General features: G+C 46.9%; 1 protein-coding gene across 2 annotated transcripts in view; it reads left to right on the top strand.

Moving 5' to 3' along the window:
- The window catches only part of col15a1b (collagen, type XV, alpha 1b), a 60,061-nt gene that overhangs the window by 19,446 nt on the left and 20,195 nt on the right, over positions 1 to 20,420 (top strand). For both annotated transcript variants that reach the window (XM_079284510.1, XM_079284509.1), the window contains exons 3-15: positions 5,746 to 5,933; positions 11,444 to 11,653; positions 11,821 to 11,973; positions 14,137 to 14,211; positions 15,577 to 15,675; positions 16,478 to 16,592; positions 17,233 to 17,273; positions 17,447 to 17,629; positions 17,748 to 17,774; positions 17,858 to 17,920; positions 18,046 to 18,123; positions 18,325 to 18,387; positions 18,479 to 18,628. In XM_079284510.1, the coding sequence (XP_079140636.1) occupies positions 5,746 to 5,933; positions 11,444 to 11,653; positions 11,821 to 11,973; positions 14,137 to 14,211; positions 15,577 to 15,675; positions 16,478 to 16,592; positions 17,233 to 17,273; positions 17,447 to 17,629; positions 17,748 to 17,774; positions 17,858 to 17,920; positions 18,046 to 18,123; positions 18,325 to 18,387; positions 18,479 to 18,628 (1,445 nt within the window). The remainder of the gene's footprint in view (positions 1 to 5,745; positions 5,934 to 11,443; positions 11,654 to 11,820; positions 11,974 to 14,136; positions 14,212 to 15,576; positions 15,676 to 16,477; positions 16,593 to 17,232; positions 17,274 to 17,446; positions 17,630 to 17,747; positions 17,775 to 17,857; positions 17,921 to 18,045; positions 18,124 to 18,324; positions 18,388 to 18,478; positions 18,629 to 20,420) is intronic.

Raw genomic sequence — 20,420 nt, 5'->3', positions numbered from 1 at the left:
GTAAGTATAATTGCATTCCCATTTCCCAAGTCTACTCTTAAGACAAACGACTGACTTTCAAGTTTTTTGTGAAATCAGATTCGAGATGAGGGAGTAATACTTCACCCCATGTCCTTATGAAGACGTATCCCTGCTAACACCTGTGTAACGTTCTCTGGACCCATTGGTTGTGGTTTTATATGGTACTTTGTTATCTCACCTCAAGTGTCATCATTAGTAAAGACTTACATGGAGGTTTAGATGTCAAGATGTTGCCTCCCTTTAAATGAATCATGGGGTTTATCTTATTAAGGTGCTTTCATTTTGACATGTCTGCTGTATCAGCTGGTAAACACTTATAGCAGCCTTGTGAAGTGTTATACTAAATCTGTGTTTCTCTCTGCATTAGACTTGATACTCATGTGCATGTGGCGTGAGGGGTAGACTGAGAGACCGCAAGTGTTTGACCCAGGGAACACACACACAGATGGGGAGGAGGAGGAGGGGGGAGTCGTGGACTAACTCTCTAATCTGCTTGTCTGGGAGAAAAAGGGGAGAGAAAAGCAAGTCTGCTGTGTTGTGAAGTGCCAGAGGAGGGGGAGTCGGTAATTACACAGGGAGAGGAGGGGCGGGCGGGGGGGGGGGGGGGGGGGGGGATGTCAGGCAGTTAAAAAACGGGGCAAAGGACAGAGACGGCCGTAGGAAGGGAGGACGTAACGAGGGGAGAAGAAAACAGACAAAAAGGGAGAAGGAACAGAGAGGACAGCAAGAAGCTGAAAGCTTGGTCCTTGAATATTTCTTCCACCACTGGATCTGCTGGATTAGTGAGATTTACCTGCATGCATCCTCTCATAGCAGGAGACTATATGCCTGTTTGCACGTGTGTAGTATTTGGCCGCTGCAGTTAACAGGATCGGCGTTTTTGTACATTCATGCAAGGCATAGTCAGAGGATGGGAGCCCTTCACCTCTCTCTTGCTCTCTTTCTCCTCTTCTCCTCTCCCGTACGAGCCCAGTGGTGGAGTCACTTCTGGGCGAATCCTAACACCAGCACCAGCTCTGCTCCTCCCTCAATTCCTCCTTCTATCTCTTCTCCATCCATCACCTCCCCGGGCCTTTCTGCCACCCCGGGGGCAACAGAGTGTGTGGTGGTAAGGCATGAAGGGGTGACAGAGAAAGCTCCGGAGGGTAGTCGCACTCTGACGGAGGGGTCGGTGCTGAGCCCTACCCCCAGCCCAGGGATGTCAATCTTTGGCCCCAGCACTGCAGAACCTGGGCCGTTACATCAAGAGGAGAACGCAGGCGGAGGCAGCAAAGCCAGAGCCCAATACAAAGCACTGAAACATTGGAAGAGCGGTGAGTGTTGCAGACGTTTGAGAGAAGAGGCTTTTTAAAAAAGTATAGTTTGAAAAGAAGCAAAAGAGCAGCAATAACAAATAAACCCAACATAGTAGCACCTTATAAAGTTGATAGTGCTAGCTCATGAGCAAGCATATTTACACATCCAGCAACAGGCGTTATTGATGTGGAGTTGTGTGTTTGTCCACCTGACGAATGTAAATCCACTCTTCTTTTAGGTCCGTGCCAAGTACTAAGGGGAAAGCGGCGCTCTTTAGCTGCAGAATGCTCTGCAAAGTTCACTATTACTGTGTGTCTGTCTGCAATTTGATGCTGGGCAGGCAGTGAAAGGTGATTTGAACTGTGCTTTTAACACACGGGTGATGAGAGTGAACCAAAAGAGAGACGTTGCAGGTCTTTCAAACCCAAACAGTTAGTTGGAAGACGCTAAAAGCCCTTTTCAGTAAACTTATTGATTTGAACCATTGTAAATGTGAAAATATTGATGAATGTACCTTGAAGTAAGACACTGTCACAAACTGGATTTGAGCAACATGCACTTTTAAATGCCAAACCAATAATAGAACAACCGTTACTGTTGAACATCTGAAAATAATGCTTTGTTGTTTGTTCACACATGATTTAAGGGAAACTGCGTGAGACGACACAGCTTTTTACCATCATGGGTTCAGTAGCTCATGCTGATGGGACGGTGGTTCAGTTCCTTATTCAATCCCATCTGATGTTTTAAATGTTCTCCTATCAGGGCCCAGTGTGTCACTGAAATCAGAACAGAAGTGGTTATTTCAGTCGCGTGTGCCGGTAATGTGACACAGTTCCCCCGATGTGCTCGGCATTAAATTAGTCAGAGTCAAAGAAATCTAAAGAGAGTGGGCCGGTCAGCGGGAATTCTTTTGTTTGGCGCAACAGGGTCAAGGTGGGTTTAAAAGGTTATACGTGGCAACGCTATAGGGGGGTTGTTAATATTGGTTTTGTAAGTCTCCACAAGCTGATCAGGCATCCATGCGGCCAACATGACAAGTATTAGGTTCAGGAGGAGAGAGTTAGTGTGGACAAATGTGACGCGAAACGACTCAGAGATCAGATGACCGGCAGAACGTTTGATTTGGCCACATGAATGCAATGGACTTCGTGACCGATACTGTTTAAAGCCTGACTGACCACCAAACTGTCTTATTAATAGTCTGCTTAAAGAACAGGTATGAAAAGGTATGGTAAGTATATCCAAATATTATTCACATCAGAGGGAACAATATTAACCATATCATAAAAACGACACCATAGAACTTGTGTCAAACTCAAGGCCCGCGGGCCGACTATGGCCCGCGGGCCGACTATGGCCCGCCACGTCATTTTATGTGGCCCGCGAATCCGCCAGCAAAAAAAGAATTTAAATTAAAAAAAGATTTTTTATTTTTTTATTTTTGAAAAATAATTAAAAGTTACACTTGAAAATAAAAGTATCACCAAGGTCGAAATTATGAGATAGAAAGTTGAAATTATGAGATAGCATGTTGTCTGTGTACCGACATTAAAACTATCACAACAGGTGGACCGGAGAGGAAACAGCCCGAAAAGAGGTTTTCCAACGATTGAAAAAGATCGACAAATAATCCCAAAATGTCCACGAAGAGAACAATTGATGCAGAGGGAAGAAAATGTAATGAAAGATGGGAAAGTGAATACATGTTTGTGCTTCAAGGAGAACAACGGGTCTGTCTTCTGTGTTATGAGGCGTGTCGGTGATGAAGGAATACAATTCACGTTGGCATTTTGACACCAAACACGGAGCTAAATTTAGCCTCCAAGAAAAACATCAAACTGTCCAAGAATTAAAAGGCAGACTGCAATCACAGCAGAATATATTTACACAGATACAGCCCAGTGCATGCTAAAGTTATGTGAGCAGAGCTCCGACCAGATACAGACTTTTACAAATGTCAGTTTGTGAAGAAACACCATCGCAGACCGAGTTCATGAACTAGCAGCAATCTAACAACACAGCTAGCTAAGAGACGAGCAGGTACTTGTGTTTGTAATGAACTGTTGATGAAAGCACAGACAACACGGATACATCATCTATCCATGTTCATCAGACCTGACTCTCAGTGAGCAGCTCTTGGATGTAGCTGCATGCACAGGACGACGACAGGGAGGAACATTAGTGATGCAGAGAGGTGACACAAACAGCTTTGAACAAAGTTAATGTAATAACTTGTGTTTGATATTTGTCTTTGTTATTTTCTTTAATAGTTTGATCTTTGACAGAGTCATGTGGGTTTCTTAACCCTCAATTAAAATGATTTATGTTATAACAACAGAAATGTCTCTAAATATAATTTTTCATTTATATAACTGCATGTACAATATGTTTACACTTGAATAAACAATAATAAAATGCAGAGAGTTATTTAAGAATATGTTAGGAGAAGTTAGTTATACAGTCTTACAGTTACAACCGGCCCTTTGAGGGCGACCGTGATGCTGATGTGGCCCAGAGTGGAAATGAGTTTGACACCCCTGTCATAGAAGAATGAACACAGTAGTACTAGTAACGCTACTGCAGATGTAAAAACACAAAAGCAGTTCACCAAAAGCTGCTGTTTGTTCACTGAAAGACAAAGTCCATCCTCCTTTCTTTGATTACAAAGAGTTCAACGACACGGTTGCACAGTAACGTTACGTCGGTGCGGTTCAGTTCCAGTAAGAAGTCCTCGATTCATGGACGCCAGTGAAGACAGTCGAGCCTCCCCAGTTATATTTCCTGAATACGTTTGAATGCGTTTGAGGGCTGAAAATGGCCGCTCGACAGAGGCAGCAGATATTGGGATTGTCACCGCCAAACATGCCAAAACTCTAAAAATGTAATGTCACGTAAACCCTCTACCATATCTATAAACTTTGACTCTTACTCAGTGGCGGCTGGTCAATAGAGGGCGCCAGGGCGCCGCCCCCCCTTGAGCCACAAAAAGAAAAATAATAATAAATGATACAAATTGTCAATAATTGTGTTTTTGAAATATAGAATGCACCCAGTAATATGTGTAAAATATGATATCTGCACAAAATATATGCTTTTCCTGCACGTCCTCTCCGCCTGTCTGCATGTCTCAGCTGCGCTGGAGAAATGGCTTTTCTACAAGTAACTTTACTGCTTCAGCGTTTTGAGAAACGCTTTGTAGATTTGTTTTTACAAAATGTGAAGTGTTTGATCACGAGGTAGGCCTAAAACAAGACGAGATTATTGTCCCCAAAATTGTGCTGAGGGATTTGTCACTTTGACCCTTTCTCACCAACCCATATATGTGACCCCCTGTTTTCCCCCTGCTTTGGACCTTGAGAACTCTTCACAGCAGACATGGCAGCCATCCAAGTCATGACCGTTAATCTTCACCAGGTTGCTGCTGCTGCTGCCAAGTCCTTCTCACACCAGATTTTAACAATAATGTCGGCCGCTATATTTCAAATGTGTGTCTCTCACAGTGCAGCAATGAAAAGTCAAACCTCTACAGTCAGTGGCCACCGGACAGCACGCTGGTTGTATCACGAGCTCTCTTAGAGCAAGTCGTTACAGAGCGCTAATGACTTTGCATCTGGACCGGGGGCGTGGCGCCACGGCTTTGGTGTGTTTGTGCGTGAGCGGAGTTGGTTTGCACATCTTGCGTGCACCTGTTTGCGACAATACACGTGTAAATCACTTCTATGGGTGTGATTGACACAGACACACTCCTTAAACCCTCTAATCAGGTATGCTTCCAGTTGGTCAGGCTGATAAATTAGAGACCCCCAAATGTTGGCCTGTCTGTTCTGGTCTGGGGTTTGTGCATGTTCACGTGGGCGAGATGTGTGTTTGATGTGTGTGCAATGCATTTCTAAATGTGTGCGTGCCGGTGTGTTTGTGTGCGTGTGTGTGTGTATGACAGAGATATATGTAGCAGGGGTGATCCTGGCTGGAATGCTGAGGTGAGAGTTAGTCACCACGGGAGACTGACTCCTTAGTGAGGGGAATCAGGGGAATGTGAAGACATCTCATCACATACACACTAGTAATTGCCGGCCGTTGTGTGCGCACTTCTGTTTTCGGAGGATTATGTCCATGCAGGGCAGAGCAGCGAGGCGTGGGCAGAGTCGGATCAAATCAAGTCAAATCAAAGCCATGTCAAGATGATTCCGGAAGCCTCTCTTCTCTTCTCTAATGTGTTGTGTAAATTTAGCAACACACAAGTAGCAGACAAAAAGAAGCCAGTTCAAACTGACATCAGCTAGAATGGCTTCTGTGCATCTCAGGAGTAAGTGTCACTTATAAGCGGATGTTTGGGTCAAGAACAAAAAAAGGATTTTACCTGTCACTCCTTCATTGTTTCCGTTCACATTCTTTTATTTTCTTTCCATTGTCTGTGTCCGTCAGAGCGAGGCTCAGGAGGTCACCTGGACCTGACAGAGTTGATTGGTGTTCCCCTCCCTCCCTCCGTCTCCTTCACCTCTGGCTATGAGGGCCAGCCAGCCTACAACTTCGGGCCCAACGCCAACATCGGCCGGCTCACCAAGACCTTCGTACCAGGGTCCTTCTACAGAGACTTTGCCATCATCGTCACGGTAATGCCAAAGAATTGAACCTATGGAAGTCCTGAACAGTACAATATTCTGTGCTTTACAGTATACTTAGTTCAAATTTGATAGCGTCCGTTAACCGCTGCATTTAAAGCCACGGTAACCCCCTTTGGAAGAAACAGAGGGACAGCACAAACAGTGTTTGAAAAGTTGAAAGTACGGAAACCCGAAATGGACATGATTCAAACTTTTTATTAATGTTGTTATCACGAGATCACAAACGTTGTGATCTCGAGATAATGAGATAAATGTGGTACATGTGTTCAAGTGAGTGGGAGGATACACGTGTGATTAAGTCCGGTTTTCAAATTAAGGGGTTTAACAAAATAGCTAAATGCATCAGTCATTGTCAGGAACTATTCATTATTTTGTTTACAGCAACCAAAGATCAAAGACTCATCAATTTATTTGGGACACAGGTAACATGCTTATATCATAAATGTATTATCTTATTTTGAAAACCACACATAGTTACATGTGTATCTTTCCGCTAACTCACCGAGTTCATCACTGTCAACTCATCTGGGCCGTCTGGATGATGATTTGACCCAAACATTCGAACAGGAAATTACCTTTTGTTTTCTCGTGATAACGAATGAATAATCTTATTTACTCGACACAACAAAGATTCTTTTCTCGGGATAATGAGATTATTAACTCAATATAATTATTGTCAAAATGAACTAAGTATGCCATAAAGTACTGTGTATTGTACCATATAATACTCGGTGTGATGAAAAATATTCCCACACTCAAAGTCCGGATGCAAAAAAAATAATTGAACCAACGTTTCAACATGACTTTACACTGTCTTGTGTTCCTCCTCTCTCTCATACAGTATAATAACATACTGTGGCAGCCGGAGGGGCAACCTCAGAGGAGAAGTGGTAGAGGGACGATATTGCCTGACATGGAGGCGGAGCCCCCATGTCAGGGAGTGGAAAAGAGCGCCAAACCACCATCAGCCCAACAAGCAACACCTGAGGAGGAGAGACGAGGGAGCGACCACACCCTATCAGAGGAGGAGGAGGGGACTATAAAAGGGCCCCGGACACAGGAAACTAGGAGAGAGTAGGAGTGGAAGGAGACGGAGAAAAAGCAAACCCATTGGAGACAACTGCCTTACCCCTTGATCACCCTGGAACGTCTGACTACCCGCCCGGCTCCCGACCCCTGCCTGTACGACTACCCTGCTCCTGCCCGCGCCCTGGACCGTATGAGGAATACCCGTTGTGCACCGAACCGTGGAAGTGAACACCGACCATCCCTCTGGAAAGCGGACAGTGTATTGTTGAGTGTCTATCCTACCTCTATCCACTCTCTATATTCAGTAAAAACCTCACTTGCACCATTTATCTACCGACTGGTTGTGTTTATTGGTCCGTGTTGTCGTGAAACCCCCTTGCCACCCCGGGGGCTGTCACAATTTGGTGGAGAATGTGGGCACAGTCCGGTTCTGGCAACACTGACCGATAGACCGACCGACCCAGTAAGCATGGCCACCCCGGTGCCATTTCAAGAGCTGCTAGCGGGGCTAATCGCTAGCAACCAGGAAACCCAAAAACGCCACGAACAAGCCATGCAAGTACAAATGCAAATCCTCCAAGCACAGCAGCAACAACAATACCAACAGCAAGTACACATGGAGAAGTATATGGAGGTACAAACCGAACGCGCGGAGGCGATGCAAAGCGAAATCAAGGGCATGTTACAGACACAACAGGAGCAACGTACCGTGGAGAAAGCCAACCCAGCGCGCTTCCTTCTCAAGCAGACGGCAGCTGACGATGTTGAAGTGTTTTTTCAGATATTCCAGACAACAGCACTCCGGGAAAAATGGCCAGAAGAGCACTGGGCTGAGTTGATAGCCCCCTTTTTGATCAACGAAACGCAAGTAACGTATCAGGACTTAGAGCGCGCTGGAAAAGTTGACTTCCGGGTGTTGAAAGCGGAAGCGTTACAGCGATGCGGGGTCACGCTGTTAATAAAGGCACAACGATTTCATGAATGGACATATGACACCTCCCTTTCTCCGCGAGCCCAGATGCATGAGATCAAGAGGATTACGACGGCCTGGCTGCACGCAGAGCCAACCGAGGTGTCGCCCACCGATCGTGTCGTCATGGACAAATTCCTTAGATCCCTCCCGTATGAGGCAAAAAAATTGGCCGGCCAGAGAAACCCCCGCAACCTCGAGGAACTGGTAGAGATCATGGAGGGTTACCACGCAGCACAAGCGTTAGTGCGTGGGGGAAGAAACCCGAAAGTGGAGGGGTCCACCCGCAAAGAAAAGATGAGAACGGAGGAAACTACCTATGTGTCTCCCTCCTTTCCCCCAGGCTTTCCCCGACGTCGGCCGGCGTTTGGACCGGAAGAGAGGAGGTGCTACCACTGCGGCGAGATCGGGCACATCGCCTGGGAATGTCCTCACCGCCAGGACGCACCCATGCCCACGGCCAGTGAGGGGAGTCGCCCATGCGGACTGATTACCGGATGCTGGGCCACTCACGAGGACGTCGGTGTATCACCCCCAAACGGACGGACTAGTAGAACGATTCAACCAGACACTGAAAAAAATGTTGAAAAAAACCATGGACCAGGACGGGAAGAATTGGGACCAACTGCTACCCTTCCTGATGTTCTCCATCAGAGAGGTGCCCCAGGCATCTACCGGATTCTCGCCCTTCGAGCTCCTGTACGGTCGACGACCCCGGGGGCTACTCGACCTGGCCAAAGAAGCCTGGGAACACCAACCCTCCCCCTACCGCACCATGGTGGACCACGTCGAGGAGATGAGGGTGAGGATGGCATCCCTCTGGCCCATCGTCCGAGAACACATGGCCGAGGCACAGGCGGCCCAAGCCCGCGTGTACAACCGGGGAACCCAGCCCCGAGTGTTTAACCCAGGGGATCGGGTGTTGGTCCTGGTACCCACGGCGGAATGTAAGTTTCTAGCCCGATGGAGGGGGCCGTATGAAGTGATGGAGAAATTGGGGCCGGTAAACTACCGAGTCCGGCAACCAGGTCGGAGGCACCCGACGAAGGTTTATCATGTGAACCTGCTCAAGAAATGGGTGCGTAGGGATGCCATGCTCTGTTTCTCTCTCTCTACCCTCCCAGGAAAAACGGAGCCAGTCGAGGTACCCGTGGGAGAAGAGTTGACCCCCCGGCAGAAGCAGGACGTCCGGGAAATGGTGGATCGGTTCCGGGACGTGTTCTCCCCGGACCCCGGATACACCACACTGGTGCAACACCGGATAATCACCGAGCCCGGGAAGAAGGTGAAGCTAAGGCCGTACCGCATCCCCGAAGCCCGCCGGGGGGCGATAGAGAGGGAGGTACAGAGTATGCTGGAGGCCGACATCATCGAACCCTCGACGAGCGAGTGGTGCAGCCCTATAGTGTTGGTTCCGAAACCCGATGGCTCAGTCAGGTTCTGCAATGACTTTAGGCAGCTCAACGCCATCTCAAAATTCGATGCCTACCCGATGCCCCGGGTGGACGAGATGATAGAGCGCATCGGGAGGGCCAGATACATAACCACCCTCGACTTGACTAAAGGCTACTGGCAAGTGGCAGTAGCCCCCGAAGACAGGGAAAAAACGGCCTTCACTACTCCCATGGGACTGTACCACTATAAGAGGCTGCCGTTCGGTCTCCACGGAGCCCCCCCCACGTACCAGAGACTGATGGACCAGGTACTACGTCCCCATCGAGAATACGCGGCAGCCTATCTGGACGACATCGTCGTGCACGGGGAGGAATGGGGGGCTGACCTCCAAAGACTGGAAGCCGTCCTGAAAGCTCTGCGAGGGGCGGGGCTGACAGCCAACCCCAAGAAATGTCGCCTCGGCCTCCGGGAAGCTGACTACCTGGGGTACACCATCGGCCGCGGCTGCGTCAAGCCCCAGGTAGGGAAAGTCGAGGCGATCCGGGAATGGCCCCGCCCCCGCACAAAGAAACAGGTACGAGCATTCATTGGGCTAGCTAGCTACTATCGACGGTTTGTTCCCCAGTTCTCTGCTCTTGCAGCACCCCTGACGGACCTAACAAAAAACCGGCTGCCAGATCGGATCGTATGGACGGCAGAGACCGAGGACGCCTTCGAGAAGCTGAAGGAAGTACTCTGTTCTGAACCAGTGCTGGTGACCCCGGACTTTACGCAACCGTTGGTGGTACAGACGGATGCCTCCGAGACCGGGGTGGGTGCCGTCCTGTCCCAGCTGAGGGATGGAGAGGAGCACCCGATCACATACGTAAGCAGAAAATTATTACCGAGAGAAACGAGATACGCCACGGTCGAGAAGGAATGTTTGGCCATCAAATGGGCTCTGGGGGAGTTGAGATATTATCTGCTGGGACGACACTTTACCCTGGTCACGGACCACGCCCCCCTGGTATGGATGTCCCGTTCAAAAGACAATAACGCCCGGGTCACCCGCTGGTTTTTATCCCTTCAACCGTATGCTTTCTCTGTTGTCCACAGATCCGGGGCCGCTCATGGAAACGCGGACGCCCTGTCAAGACGGGACGCCCTAGGTTCCTGGAGCAGTCCTCCCCCCAGGTCGGATTTAAGGGGGGGGGTATGTGGCAGCCGGAGGGGCAACCTCAGAGGAGAAGTGGTAGAGGGACGATATTGCCTGACATGGAGGCGGAGCCCCCATGTCAGGGAGTGGAAAAGAGCGCCAAACCACCATCAGCCCAACAAGCAACACCTGAGGAGGAGAGACGAGGGAGCGACCACACCCTATCAGAGGAGGAGGAGGGGACTATAAAAGGGCCCCGGACACAGGAAACTAGGAGAGAGTAGGAGTGGAAGGAGACGGAGAAAAAGCAAACCCATTGGAGACAACTGCCTTACCCCTTGATCACCCTGGAACGTCTGACTACCCGCCCGGCTCCCGACCCCTGCCTGTACGACTACCCTGCTCCTGCCCGCGCCCTGGACCGTATGAGGAATACCCGTTGTGCACCGAACCGTGGAAGTGAACACCGACCATCCCTCTGGAAAGCGGACAGTGTATTGTTGAGTGTCTATCCTACCTCTATCCACTCTCTATATTCAGTAAAAACCTCACTTGCACCATTTATCTACCGACTGGTTGTGTTTATTGGTCCGTGTTGTCGTGAAACCCCCTTGCCACCCCGGGGGCTGTCACAATACATACATTTTATTCTATGCTAAAGAACAATCTTTATGGTTTGTTAACATTAACGTTATGTCACCACCTTGTGGAATTGCGATGATAAAGCAAGAATCCATATCAAGGAACTATATTTTCTCTATTCTCTGATTTTATTTTTATTTGCCTTAACTTGCATGATCAAATATTGTTATTAACCCTTGAGATCTGTCAATGCATTCTGTGGCTCTCGTAGTTGTGTATTAATGTGTTAATATTGCCTCATCGTATGACTGTAGTATTCATATATGGGAGCAAGATGCCAAAGCACTACCCTTTAGTGACCTTTGATGTCTCCTGCCTTCGCTCCAGGTGCGTCCGACCACTCAGAGAGGAGGCGTGCTCTTCGCCATCACGGACGCCCGTCAGAAGATGGTGGAGCTGGGTTTGGCCCTCACTCCGGTGCGCGGGGGCCTCCAGCGCATCCTACTGTACTACACTGACAAGGAGCAAGCCTCCCACAGCCACAAAGCTGCGTCCTTTAGTGTCCCGGATATGACCGACCAGTGGACACGATTCACGGTGAGGACTACATCCTGCACATGTTGACCAATTCTAGGATCTGAGAGAGATATTCAGCTGACACTGACATTCAAAAATACAGGGACAAAAATCTATTTCATTGACAACCATGAGAAACTCCATGAGAAAACGACACATCAGATAACTGTATGTGATCCGTCCATCAGGTGGTGGTGGAGCATGAAGAGGTGCGTCTCTACATGGACTGCGGAGGGGCCGAGAGGACCTCTTTCCATCGGAGGCCCGAAAGACTCAACTTCTCGCACAATTCAGGCGTTTTCGTAGCCAATGCAGGAAGCACGGGGCTCGACAAGTTTGTGGTAAAGTGAAGGAATCCTCTCAGTGTAGTAGTGGGTGTCTTTTGGAGGACAATGACTTTTACTCTGCAGAGAGAGGGCAAGGAGAAGGAGAAGGAATGAGACAGGCTGCCTGTGTCAATATCAATGTGTGAGGTTGGCCTCAGGATTACATTTGTTTATGTGTGTGTGTGTGTGTGTGTGTGTGTGTGTGTGTGTGTGTGTGTGTGTGTGTGTGTGTGTGTGTGTGTGTGTGTGTGTGTGTGTGTGTGTGTGTTCTGGCCTCTCATTACCATGTAACAGAGTCTGCCCTCTGGCCGTCTCTTCTGAAAGCTTCCCAGCAACAAATTATGTTTTGATAAAATGCTTGCGCAAAATACAATTTTCCTTTTACTTTCAGTGTCTTATGCAAAGAGCCGAAACCAAAAAAGGGAAACTGCTAAAAAAAAAAAGCTCCATGTGAATGTTTTCACCATTACCTTGTTCAGATGGGGTTTGTGGGTTTTGAAATGCCAGGCCAGTACATGTGATGAACAGAAATGATTTGATGATGCAACAAAAATGTCTTGAGCCTAATCACCCACATTTTCCGTGCATTCTCCCACCAAGTCTCCTACAAATGTCCATGAACCTGTTTAGGCAACAACATCTATCTACAATGCCTCTACTGGTCAACATAGGTTGTAAAATCAAGCATGATTCTGCAACGTATGTTCTAATTTGGGGGGGAAAAACATCTTGAAACTCAAGAATTGGAACCAATCACCTGCAAAGTAATAGTAATACCACTGATGGTGCCTCCAACCCAAGCAAATGCTTACGGAGCATTGTCAGACCAGAGTGCGGACATTTTGATATGATGACCGACTTTCCAAAGCTCACTCGTATCCGACATCGTCCGCATCTGGAGACACGACAAGGTCCAAACGGGGTGACAATGTCATGACCACATCGAGTGCAACTTCCTGAGTTGCCTCTGTTGCATATTTCTACTGTATAAAGCCAGACAGACAGAGAGGGAGAGGGAGAGCAAGAAGGGAGGAAAGACTATAGATGGTGAAGAAGGAAAGGAAAGGGGGGAGAAGGGAGGACGGGAGGAGAAGACGGGGGAGTAAGTGGATGGCGGATGAGGAAGTCCGAGATGTCAACAAGGCTTAGTTGTGGTCAGATCAAGGGCTTGACTCGGGCCTTGGAGTCTGCCACCATGTCAAGTATGAGGCTGTTTGTTTCAGTACGATTGACGGAATAATGTATACATTCCAGAGAGATTACAAACTCAAAGACTCAACTCATACAACTCTCTTCACACTGACATTGTTACTGCTGGAATTGCTTTTCGGTCCGTTCTCCACTCATCGACGCTCACAAAAGACAAACACAAGCTGCTGGTCACTTGTTGCCATGGTGAGTGCGGACGGCCCCACTTTATTCTGCTTTGTTCACTGTAGCCTGAACGGGTTATCCGGAGCATGGCGACAGAATATGTGCGTGCTCAGCCTCAGCTGCAGTCACATACAGTCTGAGATATCTGGGTCATGCTGTGTGTGTGTGTGTGTGTGTGTGTGTCCTTGGTTTTGTTGACTTGGGCTGCATGTCGAGGCGTGGGGCCCTTTTTAATCAGCATGTGCTTGTGTTGAAAATGTCCCTCTCCATTCTCCCATGCAGCTATATAAACCAGCTGTATTACAGCACTATTACCACCATGCTGCGATATCAACAAGTGGACTGTACTTCATCGTGTGTGTGGTCGTGTGCTCCTCTGTTGGCAAGTTAGCCTCAGAGATACGTCCCTCATGACAGTTACGAAAGTATTTCTTTTTAAATTGATTGTCCTTTGAAATCATAGAGGCTTATGATGCATGACATTGATTTATGCAAAGCCAGGGCGATGTTCAGGGAGGGAGGGGTCTTCCACTCATTCATATGTCCGTTCTGTTGGCCTTTGTACAAAGATAAATAAAACCAAGTTCTCAAAACAGAATATATGAAGTCATTTTTATAGCATTTTCTACTGGCATGTCACACCCCAAAAAATACGAGAATGACCAGCAGACATATTTCCACTCAATATTTCTTCCTATGGTGCTTTAACCAATCTTTTCCCAGTTATGTTACCTGAGTTCCAGCTACGGTGTTATGATTACAGTATATATTTCAGTGTTTTCTAATCCTCTCTCTTTCATCCAGGGATCCATTCAGCAGCTGGTGATAAAAGATGATCCCAGAGCAGCTGAGGAGCAGTGTGAAGACGATGATCCTTATGTGAGGAGCACACACACACACACACACACACACACACACACACACACACACACACACACACACACACACACACGGTAGAGGTGGCTGACACGCAGGAGCTCACTATGTGGGTTAAAAACGGGAGTTTCTTCTGGTGATAGTTAACATTCTGTACAAATATCAGACACATTATTCAACAGCACCCTCTAGTGGTCAAAGGACTTCACTGAACAAGAAAACCGAAATCGAGGCCGCAGTCGATAAGTCCCTTTTGTTTTGGAAGGTTCCTGAGTGACATGACCCGGAAGTGTCTTAAGTGGTCACCATGATGAGAGCTGTTGGAATTCTCTAAGTGCGAAGGAAAGGTGCTTCAATGCTTCCTTTCTTAGCTCCCTTAGCATAGGAAACACTGGACCTTCCTTTACCAAAGGAAAGAAGATAATGCCGCCCCACAATTCCTTGCGGCGGCAACATTTAAAGTGACGACACCGCTCGGCCGTCCATGAAAACAAAGAATATGCTTATTTTACACAGGTTTCACAATTATACTCACGCAGTCATGAAGTAATGGGATTCATGTTGATGAATATGAATAGACAGTGATAACCATTTCATTTTATCTGTATTTATTTACTTTGAACATGTAACAAATAAAACACAAGAATATGAATTAAAATGTACAGTAAATATAGCACATTGTCAACAACAACAAGCATCAGTAAAAAAAAGAAAGAAAAAAGCTAGGCCCATGATAGATTATTAAACTTAAAAATCGAAATATAATAGAACCGTTGAATCTACTTTATTGCAGAAAATATAGAGTTTAAACAGTTTGGTGAATATTGCGCAGGTGAATTGTCCGTTTCTACTGAAGCAGTGTTGATTGTTAAGTGTAACAGCAGCAGCAAGGAAGGAGCTCCGGTTCTCTCCTTCACACACCACCAGTGAAGCTCTTTATGAAGCCTGCATGCAACAGAAGGATAGATTGCATGGGCTCATGTTTTAGTTGCGCTTCGTGTAGTCCTTCATTGTAGTTTCGCCATCATGATCACACTCACGTAGCTGAGTGAAAGTGTCGACACGGTTGTCTTTTCCGAACTCCTCATGAACTCTCCTTCACAATTTTCCTTGACCCAATAAAGTTTTCCATAGAGGTCAAGGAAAAATGGTTAGGAATTAAACTTTAGCTGCATTATGATAACGTTTTTCTGAAAATGTAATGTTTTCAGTTGAATGTCCTTTCCTTCTCATGATTTCATTCATTCTTTCGTTTGTATAACTGGCAAAACGTGTTTGACTGCATCATCATTGGTTGAGATCTTCTTTTGTTTTGTTGCTATAAGCTTGTTTTTCATAAACCGACACATAATGTGATGTTTGTCAAAGGCCTCGGGATACACCAGTGGAGATGATGCTCTGGATGACAGAGAAACAGAGGAGGAGATGATGAAGCACACACATGAGAGAAAACATGGCACAGCACAGGTAAGCTGGCTGGATGAAGTGCTGGGAACACGTACCTTTGGTTGGTTGCATCATTACATCGAATGGAAACATACTCGATGCCTTCCACGTACGTCATATCTTTTGACCGTTTGGGACTTACGTGAGTTTAAAACAATGTACTACAGGTTTGAACAACAACTGCAAGAAGAAGTTGTGTTTCTTGAGATGCTCGAAGCACCCAAAGGCCGCAGGAAAGGCAAAATGCAGTGATGCCAGTTGCCAAAATATGCTAATCATTGAAAATTTGCATTTAGTCTGTTTGTGTGTGTGTGTGTGTGTGTGTGTGTCTCATGTTGTGGCGTCTGCTGTGTGTGACGCACTACCCCACTTCTTATCATCAGGACCCTAAAACATCACTCCTCCGTATTTGTGTGTGTGTGTGTGTGTGTGTGTGTGCGTGCGTGTGTATGTGTGTGTATGTGTGTGTGTGTGTGTGTGTTTCTTCTTTGTTCCGGTACCAACTTTCATTCTCCCTCGGCCGAGGAAGTCAGTCTGACCCAAAACATTCCATAATCAGCATTGCCTTTGAAGCTTCAAAGGAAACAGTCCTTCAGAAGCTGAATGACTGTTTCCAGATACATCAGTCTCGGTAGATGTCCGCAGACCTCCATCAGCAAGCAGTGCCGACTCATCGTTCATTTCAGTTCCACTTGTACTGAATGTGCTCCTCGACTAATGTGGTTCAACAATGTCTAACTGTGAGAGTGTGCACGCTGCAGGGGAGAATCATTGTTGATGTGGGTGGGCTCTTGAGTATACTGGTCTTCTTGGTTTCCCTGAGGAGGAAGACAGCGTTCCAGTAAGAGCTCCGCCAACTGAGGCTCCGGAGGTGGAGCTTGATGAGTACTCCGGTCACCAGACCCCAACAGAGGCCAATGAAGAAATGCTGATCAGAGGTCAGCAATAACCTTGATGACTAATGTACACGAAGTATGGAGCATTTGATATTTTTTCGTAAGAATTTGTTCTTTGAGGTCAACATCAATGCAAAGAATAATTTCCAATGCTATCATTAGCCGCCGCAACTGGGTCAAAGCGGAGAGAAGCCGGCGTTTGATCCCAGGACAGGGACAGACGTGGGCTGGGGAGATGAAAGAGGAGCACTTTGTCCTCCTTCTTAACCCCTTTTGAGGACGGCACGTTACAGCTCCAATGCACTGCTACTAACTGTACTATGGTATGAAAATGAATGTGCATGTGTGAGTGAGGCCAAACCTGGAAAGGAGAGCACACTTGTTCAGTGACTCTGTAGGACTATATACTGTGTATACTTAGTCCTGTTTGATAGGAGCAGATGAGAAAATGTGTTAAGGCAGCAACAGTTGCAGAAGAAAAAATTGTGTCGATAAACAACAAATATAATGTAAAGAACAACATATCAACTTTTTCAGCTTGGCTCTATGATTGTGACCAAAAGCGTTGATTCATCAGTCTGTGCTCGCTGCTGCTGCTGCAGCACACACATGTCCGCGTCATGCTTGACAAGTGGCTCGTTACAGTACGGCCCGTGTTGATGATGTCACATACTGTGCACAGGGTCGCACCAGGAGGAGGAGCCGGGGGAGAGGTCAGGAGCTGTGAGTTCAGATATGGACTTTCTCACCGATCTTTCAACTTTCTTGTATTGTTGTCAAAGCTGTTTTAAAACCTCATGAGACATTTGAAATATGCTGCACAAAAGCATTTTTATTTATTCATTACAGTCTTTGATCTTTTACACATGCACATTTTATTTTAATTGAATGTCCAGGGTCATATCAGACATGGATCAAAGGGAGAGCGTGGACAGCCCGGATCCAGAGGCCTACCTGGCCCACCCGGTCGCCCAGGTTCCAGCCCTCTACCTGGGCAAGCTCAGCCTGGTCCAAGAGGGACACAAGGACCACCGGGAACCCCTGGATCCCCAGGACTGTCAGGGAGAGACGGACAGCGGGTGTGTGTGTGTGTGTGTGTGTGTGTGTATGCAAACAAGATAGAGGCGTAGTTCTTAAGATTCGGTACTGATCCTAAATCCCCCCCCACTCCTTGCCCCTCTCTCTTTCTCTTCACAGGGAAGCAAGGGTGATACAGGAGATCCAGTCAGTAATGTATCTCTTCTTCTGTCTTATTTGCTGTGCTTTACATATCGCATGCAATAACTCAAATGTGTTTTTCCATCCAGGGTCAGGGAGGATCTCAGGGATTCCCAGGTCTAGATGGAGAAGCTGGAACTAAAGGAGATAAGGTAGAGCTCACATGTTGCAACTAAGGGCATAACTTATTACAAGTAGACTCCTAATTCAAAATCACTTCAATCGTATGTCACCAAATGCACTGTAAAAGACCGACTCTTGCATTCCCTCTCTACAGGGAGACTCAGGAGTTGGTCTGCCTGGTCCTCCTGGCCTCCCTGGGACTCCTGGACCCCCCAGATCACGCAGTGTACCTGTGAGTGTCACCGTTCATGGTTTTACTTGTGATCAAATAACATGCACTATAACATGCACTATTATCATCCTGCATTTTTCAAAGATGAAATCGACATGTAGTAAATGTAGACGAGAGTTGAGCCTGGTGTGCAACCTGAGTGGAAGTAAAATGTGTGTAGCGTCATCAGCATGTGTCGGCCTGTGTGTTTATATGTTACAGTACGGAGCGGATGCCCTGGGTTCTGGGTTTGAAGACCTGGACAGCGAAACTGATCTCATCGGGGTAAGAAAAAGGGCAGCAGAGTATCGACGGGATAGTCGGAGTTCGGCTTGATTTGCACAGTGGAAATAATCCAAGATTCTATTTCCACCAGGGTCACCCTGGTCCACCGGGACCTCCGGGACCTCCTGGTCCCCCGGGACCCCTGTCATCATCTGACACAGCTGAAGGCCTCTCTCCAGGGCATGCTGGACCACCCGGTGCCCCCGGCAGAGACGGGCTCCCAGGCAAACCTGGAATACCGGTAAATTACCCGGATGAAAGACCTACAGCATTCAACTTTCAGTTCATTTTGTTACAGACAAACTTAGGACCTGCAGACTGGTGGGTCTGTCTTCATTGCAAATAATTAGCTTTGCAACGGCCCCGAGGTATTGTCAGCACAGTGTTGGCTGTAAATACCTTCAGTCTCTCTGTTCTGAGCTTCTATCAGGTGCCACAAACAGTGAATTGACTCCAGCTCAGAGACTTCCATGCTCTGAAGCTGAGCGGTGTTATGATTACAATTTAAATACAGACCGCAGACAAGGAAATGCCATTGAAGCATAAAGAAAAGCTGTGCTCTCAAATATGTTAAGATTTGCTGTCTTTTACATCATATATATGTGAACACGTTGCCTTTACCTTTTATTGGGGTGTTGCTATATTCCTGTCTGTATTTTCATCGTGTATTGTCCGTCGTTCTTCTTCTCCACCTTCCCCTCCAATTCAAATTCACCTTCAGTTTGTTTCTTCTCAAATCATATTGTAGTGATCAATATTTGTGTGTCATGTCCCTCTTTCATTCTCCCTCTACCTCTGTTCCCGTCACACCCTCTGTATTCTCACCCTCCATTTCTTCTCCTCCACCAAATCTTTATTCTTCATTCTTCTTCTTCTTCTTCGCCCTCTGCTCCACTCCTCCCATCTCCTCCTCCTCTTCTCCACTCTATTTCAGATGTTTGATGGGGATTGGTTTAGTGGTTCTGGGCCCGGTGGTTCAGGTTTGAGCTCGGGGCTCTCCTATGACCTCGGCTCTGGTTTCAGCTCCGGGTTCAGTCCCGAAATCAGCTTTGCCTCTGGTTCTGGACTTGACTTTGGGTCTGCTTGGGGTTCGGGCGAGGTATATTTTCCAGCAAACAATAAAAGGCAGCGTTACAGTCAAACGCCTGAGTATTGAGGAAGCAAGACTCTGAGACAACAATCTGTATTATAATGTGTCTAAAACTCTAGCTCACTTCCCTAATACTCAGGATAATGGCTGTACATTATCTCCAACCATGGTGTCTTATTTTCTGGCTGGCTGCCACAGCTGGTTTTCCGTGTGTGTGTGTGTGTGTGTGTGTGTGTGTGTCACTACTTTCTTTGCCCCTTAATAATCCCCCCTGGCAGCCACTGTTGATGCTTACGCACTGAATGAGCTGCTTTGTCAAGAATAAGCTTTGGTTCACTTCCTTCCAGTTCAAACGTTGTCATTGCCAAATGAAACATTTCAGCGTTAAGCTCGACTTTTCATGACGAATGAACTGAAGAGAACTGAACTCAAACTTTGCTGCGTAACCTCGGCTTGAGCTGCCATTTTGCTTTTTTTTTCATACGACATGGTAAAGGAAGGAATCTGCCTTTTTTAGGATGTTTTTTAGTTTTCTCTTTGTGCACATTGCTATATATATATATTGGCTGTTTTCAGTTTTCAAGGTACACTGATGTGCTCAGATTTCACTCAAAACCTAAAACCGAGTTAGTACATTTTATCACTCAAACTAAATTTTTTACGGATACTTTGCTTCATTAAAAAAAATAATCCTAGAACAGCCCTTTGTCACTTTGTCACAGCACATAAAGCTGTTAGTGTCCCTCTTTTTTACCAAACTGATGGTCGAATTCAGAAGAGAGGTCGTAGGGTCACCCCAAATCATAACGTTTATCCTGCGTTCACATGGAATCAGGCATACGGCAAACCAGATTTCAGAGAATACAGCAAACGGTAGAAGGCATTGTCATCCAAACATTACTACTCCAGTGGTTTGGTATAAATTGAGACTTTTAGTCGCCAG

This window comes from Melanostigma gelatinosum, assembly GCF_949748355.1.
Source record: "Melanostigma gelatinosum genome assembly, chromosome: 15".
NCBI lineage: Eukaryota > Metazoa > Chordata > Actinopteri > Perciformes > Zoarcidae > Melanostigma > Melanostigma gelatinosum.
This window is presented reverse-complemented; position numbering and strand designations above follow the sequence as displayed.